At 60.5% G+C, this 5,685-nt stretch overlaps 1 protein-coding gene across 1 annotated transcript; it reads left to right on the top strand.

Annotated features, from left to right (window-relative positions):
- The first annotated feature begins 623 nt into the window (after positions 1-623).
- Positions 624-4,432, top strand: Uncx (UNC homeobox). Its single transcript, XM_059248815.1, has 3 exons — positions 624-909; positions 1,087-1,262; positions 3,299-4,432. Exons 1-3 carry the CDS (start codon positions 624-626, stop codon positions 4,430-4,432), a joined length of 1,596 nt encoding a protein of 531 aa, XP_059104798.1.
- Positions 4,433-5,685: the final 1,253 nt, after the last annotated feature.

Here is a 5,685-nt window from a genome sequence, read left to right as displayed (position 1 = left end):
TGGGCTCGCGGCCGCCCGCAGCCCGAGAGAGGCGGCTGGTAGAGAAGCCCTTGTAGTTTTAAATTCAATGTGACAGTTTCGGAAAGAGCGGATGATGAATCTCCCATTATTGGATCAGTCTATTTGCCGCTCAATGTCTCTCTGTAATTGGAGCAACATCACTTTAAAGGTTCAGAGAGTACAGCATTTCTGGTGAAAAATCCCCACAACACGCCTGCGAATGTTTTAAAGGGAAATCTATTAGAAGGAGGCGAGGGGCGGGAGCGGCGGGGGCAGGAGTGGGGGGCTCGCCGGGGGCCCCGGGCCGGCCGAGCGCGGCGGTGCCCCTCCCTCCCCACCCCGTCTTGTTGTGACAGCTCCTGATACTGTTTATGGAGGTGCGTGTCAGGTATAATTAGCAATCGATATGGAAAACGTTTCCTTGCACCCAGCACGCCTCTGACGTCAGAGCCGATTAGCGCTTCTTATTGGTCCCAAATTCCCCGGGCCGCGGCTAATTATCGAGAGCTTGATGTTGATAAAGTAAAGCGGCGGAGCGCGGGCCGAAGCATGTGTAGGGCTCCGGGCCCCTGTCCCCGCCGCCGCCGTCCGCGCCCCCGCGCCCCGCCGGTCCCGCGCGCGAGATGATGGACGGTCGCCTCCTGGAGCACCCGCATGCCCAGTTCGGGGGCTCGCTGGGCGGCGTGGTGGGCTTCCCCTACCCGCTGGGCCACCACCACGTGTACGAGCTGGCCGGCCACCAGCTGCAGTCGGCCGCCGCCGCCGCCGCCGCGGCCTCGGTGCCCTTCTCCATCGACGGCCTGCTCAGCGGCTCGTGCGCTGCGGCCGCCGCCTCGGTGGTCAACCCCACACCGCTGCTGCCCGCCGCCTGCGGGGTGGCCGGGGACAGCCAGCCCTTCAAGCTTGCAGGTAGGCTGGAGGCGGGGACACGGGGGAACACAGCGGGGGGCCGCGGGGAGGGGGAGCACCGAGCCGTCGGGGAGTAGCTACCGGCTCCACCGTGAGCCTCGCACCCGAGTCGGGTGCAAGTGAGGCAAGCAGCTAGCCGGGAGACTGAGCTTTGCAGCGTCCTGTGCGTGCCCGCAGACTCGGGGGATCCAGACAAGGAGAGCCCCGGCTGCAAACGGAGACGCACCCGCACCAACTTCACCGGCTGGCAGCTGGAGGAGCTGGAGAAGGCGTTCAATGAGAGCCACTACCCGGACGTGTTCATGCGCGAGGCGCTGGCGCTGCGCCTGGACCTGGTCGAGTCCCGAGTTCAGGTAAAGACCGGGTGTTGCCCGGGGGAGTCAGCTGTCCTGCACTGGGCACTGGGCATGCAGAGAGCGGTGAGGCAGGGCTGCCTTTGTTCTAAGTGGCGGGAGGTGGTTCCAGGCTCCGCGCTGCTGGCTGGGGTGGGGATTGTGAGGGCTGAACCCCTTCGCCCATCTGGAGGTGAGTAACTCGAGAATGCCAGGGTGATTTGAGAGAGCTCCTGGCGGTGCCCCAGTAGCCACTGCAGTGACTGCGTGCGATCCGGGAAGGCAGGTTTGGGTTGGCTGCGGCCCGGCGCACTGTCTAGAGAGGACCAAGGCTACGGAGGCTCGAAAGAGCCCTCCAGGAGGGCACAAAGTGGGCCGGGGCCTGGGCGCTCTCAGCGGAGGCTTTCTCCCAGCTCCGAAGCAGACTGATGTGTTTGTTTACCTCTGGCCTGTGAACTATTAAGATAGAAACACATATTTATCCATCCATCGCCTTGCAGACATGGAGGAAGACGTTCAAGGGAGGGGAGGTGGGAACTTATGCGGTTTACACATTGGAAAAGAGGGGAGATTTTTTTTAAAAAGGTGTCTAAATTTAATGCCCTCCCCCATTACATCCCTTGCTTCCCAACCCTCTTCGTTATTTGATTTCATGCGGAGCCGGGAGGCAGTATTTTTGTTTGTTTGTTTGTTTGTTTGTTTAATACAGAGTCAAGTCGGTGTAATAAAATTCCAGAATAATGTCTGTATAATTAGATGCTTTCCTAGAGTACAGAAAGCTTTGGGGCCTGTGTCATGGTGGGTGCGCAGGGTGGAGGAATACGCTGGCAAAATACCCGTTTAGCACCCATAGCTTTGCCTGAAATGGTTTGGGCTGCGGCCTGGCCTCTTCTGTTTAGAAATCCCTTTATCCAATTCGTTCTGTGGCTTAAGTGAAGTCCGAATCTGTTCATTTCCCCTACAATATGATAGTAATTACTGGTGGTGAGACAGCCTGGAATTTGCACACACACACACACACACACACACACACACACACACACCCCACAAAAGTTTTGAAAAAGAAAAGAGAAAGCAGTTACAGCGTCTCAGGGTTTGGCTTAGTCCCCGAGACTTCCGCGCCCACCAGGCCTCCCTTCGAACCGATCTGGTGTGCAATCGTGCCAACTTTATATGGCCACAACAAAGCATTTAAATTGTCACTTTCTGCAGGGGATCGTATCCCTGCCCAAGGCTCTGGCGGATCGGTCTGGGGAGTGGTGGTCTTGGGAGCTCTTGTACTCTTTAAATCCTCCCTGGCTGACCCGGACGGAAGGCCTGCAGAGAGCATGAAGGAGTCCAGAGCCTCTCTGCTCTCCCAGGGGGCCTCATGGCCAACCTCGGGCCTGCTTGCCCGCCTTGTAGCACCTCAGGCCAGGCCAACCCGGACTACTTCGGAAAGGCTCGGTTGGTCCCTTGGCCTACAGCCCTTCATAAAGAAGTTTGTGTGCTGGGGAGGTGGGCTACTGAAGGTCCATCCAAGTTCGGCTTCACAGGCCCTTCCTGAGGAAGAAGTATCCAGATTTCCCTTCAAGGGAGACCCTGAAATGTGGGCTTTGAGAGTCTCGTGGGGGCCGAAGACAGGTGTGGAAGGCACAGCTGTACCTGCTCATCACCAGGCCAGGCCCCTTAAAACTGTGAGACACCAGCGAGGGCAAATCGGGGCCCTGCTCCCTGCGTCCCGACCAGAAACTCTCGACATCGCGGGGTCACAGGCCGCACCGGCCTTGCCTGAGGAAGGGGCAGCTCCCTAGGGCACGAGGTGAGAAGTCAGAGCGGGAAGCTGGCCAAGAGGCCCCATCTATGCCCCTTCCGGGTGGATGAGATGCTGGCCCGAAGCTGCAACCCGAGTATCAGCATACAAGGGCCGGCAGAGAGCGTGCCCTGGCTCCGGTTGTTCCTGCTGGAGCCGAGGTCTCTCAGGCCTGCCTGGGGGCGTGCGTGGGAGGCCGCAGCCTCCGCGGCCTCTAGCCAGCCTGATTGTGCCTCCCCCTCCCCTCCTTGTCCGGCTGTTCTAGGTCTGGTTCCAAAACCGCCGGGCCAAGTGGAGGAAGAAAGAGAACACCAAGAAGGGCCCGGGCCGGCCGGCGCACAACTCGCATCCCACCACGTGCAGCGGGGAGCCCATGGACCCGGAGGAGATCGCTCGCAAAGAACTCGAGAAGATGGAGAAGAAGAAGCGCAAACACGAGAAAAAACTGCTCAAGAGTCAGAACCGCCACCTGCACTCGCCAGGTGGCCTGTCCCTGCACAGCGCGCCCAGCTCCGACAGCGACAGCGGCGGCGGAGGTCTGTCCCCTGAGCCACCCGAGCCGCCGCCGCCTACCGCCGCGGCCAAGGGCCCTGGAGCTCACCACGGCTCCAGCGTCGCGGGTTCCGCTCCTGTGCCTCCCGGCGAGCCACCCGCACCTGGCACCTGCGACCCCGCCTTCTACCCGAGCCAAAGAAGCGGTGCCGGCCCGCAGTCACGGCTAGGCCGCCCTGCGGACAAGGACACGGTCCCGTGCGGGCCTGGAACGGCGGCCACCGCGGGCCTGCCTAAGGCTAGCCCGTTCAGCGTGGAGAGCTTGCTGTCCGACTCTCCACCGCGCCGCAAAGCCACCCCAGCCAACGCCGCGGCCACCGCGGGGCTGGACTTCACGCCGGGGCTGCCGTGTGCACCTCGGACCCTGATTGGCAAGGGCCACTTCTTGCTCTACCCCATCACGCAGCCCCTCGGCTTCCTGGTGCCACAGGCCGCGCTCAAGGGCGGAGCGGGCCCCGAGTTGGCGCCCAAGGACGCGCCTCCCGCTCCTCCGGCGCCACCCGCACCACCGGCACAGGCCAGCTTCGGGGCCTTCCCCGGACCTGGCAGCACTGCCGACCCGGCCTTCGCCCGTCGCAGCCCCGAGGTTGTTGCCTCCCCCGGGCCACCAGCTCCCGCGCCTTTCCGGGACCTAGCAACGGCGGCAGCCGAGAGCGGTGCTGGGGACTGCGCGGACGCGGGGACCGTCTGCCCTGCGGCCCCGCCGCCCCCGCCCCTCGAAACATCGCCAGGCCCGCACCCCAGAGCCCCCAGCCCAGCCGGGGAGCCAGCCACCTGCGGCGCCGCTGAGCCAGGCGCTGCGACTGGACCCAGCCCGCCCGAGGGCGAGGAGGTGGACATGGACTGAGCTGGGCAACGCGGCCGGAAGAGGCGCCTAGCCGGCTGCGCCCGCTCGCTCAGCCCCGGACTCCCAATGAATCAGGTGATTGGCTCTTAGAGACACTGCTTTTCCCTCCTGCTTTTTTTTTTTTAATTCCTTTTATTATTATTTTTAAAGACAAACGAAAACGCTGTGTCGATGGGGACCAAGGCAGCAGCTGCAGGTCCTGGGGTGAGGTCCCCTCCTCCGGAGGGAGCAAAAGACCCGGTATCCCCTAACCCACAAAAAAACCCACAACGAGAATCCTCAGCCTTGTAAAATGCAAAAATGTCTAAGAATATTTATATATGTACCATTTTTTATAAATAAAGCTGATCAAACGCAAACTCTCGGCTACATCGTTTTTTAAATTTGGGGCTACTCCTCATACCCCGCCCTCCTCTTTCCAACGACCCACTCCTCTTTTGGAGGGTGGGCCTGGGAGGGGACTCTGCACCTCCCCCCAGGTCCGCGCTCTGCGCTTCCTTTTGTGTGCGTGTGTTTGTGTTTTCTGATTGAACAAATGTATGCAACCTCAGCTCAGCTTCCCCTCTCCGAGGCTCCCCCGCGGTTCCCCCTCCTACTCGGCGCCACCTCCCCCTTCGCGTTCACACACACACACACACACACACACACACACACACACACACACACACACACCACCCCCGCGCGCCCCCGCGCGCACCCCAGCACACTGGCACACGCCGGGGGCGCGCGGCGCGGGGTGACAGGAGCCGGGGGCTGCAGAGGGCCGGGCCGCTGGGCTCCTGCAGAGTTTTGATATGAAAGTAATTATTTTCCGGTGGCGGCTGCGGGGACTGGGTTTCTTGCCCAAAGGGTTATTATACATTACCGATTTCTAGTGATATGAAATCACATAAACTTCCTACAATAATAGAATTAGCATGAAAGGCTGGGGTGTCAAATTGAAATTGGAGAATAATAGCGCCGGCAGCTGGGGGAGTGCGTGCGCATATTGGAGCGGAGATGGGGGATCGTGGGGCGGAATTTTCATGAGCTGCACTCTTTGTCAGCGCGCTTGTAGCGGGCTATATTAAGATAGATGCCCAATGATATCCCTCATTGTTCTGTCGCTTATATTGATGTTGCTGCGTTATCAACCTATTGATCATGTGTCGCCTGTAATAGGACAGGCGCCGCCAACGCGCCTCTTTACAAAAGCAGAGCACATTTGTTCTAATAGGGTCCGCGTCCCCAGGGGACCCTTCCGGGGCTTCAGG

This window comes from Peromyscus eremicus, chromosome 23 (genome assembly GCF_949786415.1).
Source record: "Peromyscus eremicus chromosome 23, PerEre_H2_v1, whole genome shotgun sequence".
Classification (NCBI taxonomy): Eukaryota; Metazoa; Chordata; class Mammalia; order Rodentia; family Cricetidae; genus Peromyscus; species Peromyscus eremicus.
The sequence above is the reverse complement of the archived record's forward strand: the minus strand, read 5'-3'. Positions and strand labels throughout refer to the sequence as shown.

What these genes read in the sequence shown, in the direction of transcription:
- Uncx (XM_059248815.1), top strand. Translation starts at nt 624, where the DNA reads ATGATGGACGGTCGCCTCCTGGAGCACCCGCATGCCCAGTTCGGGGGC. An exon ending in CCAGCCCTTCAAGCTTGCAG is followed by an intron (nt 910 to 1,086) that starts GTAGGCTGGAGG and finishes GCGTGCCCGCAG; the next exon opens with ACTCGGGGGATCCAGACAAG. An exon ending in TGGTCGAGTCCCGAGTTCAG is followed by an intron (nt 1,263 to 3,298) that starts GTAAAGACCGGG and finishes CGGCTGTTCTAG; the next exon opens with GTCTGGTTCCAAAACCGCCG.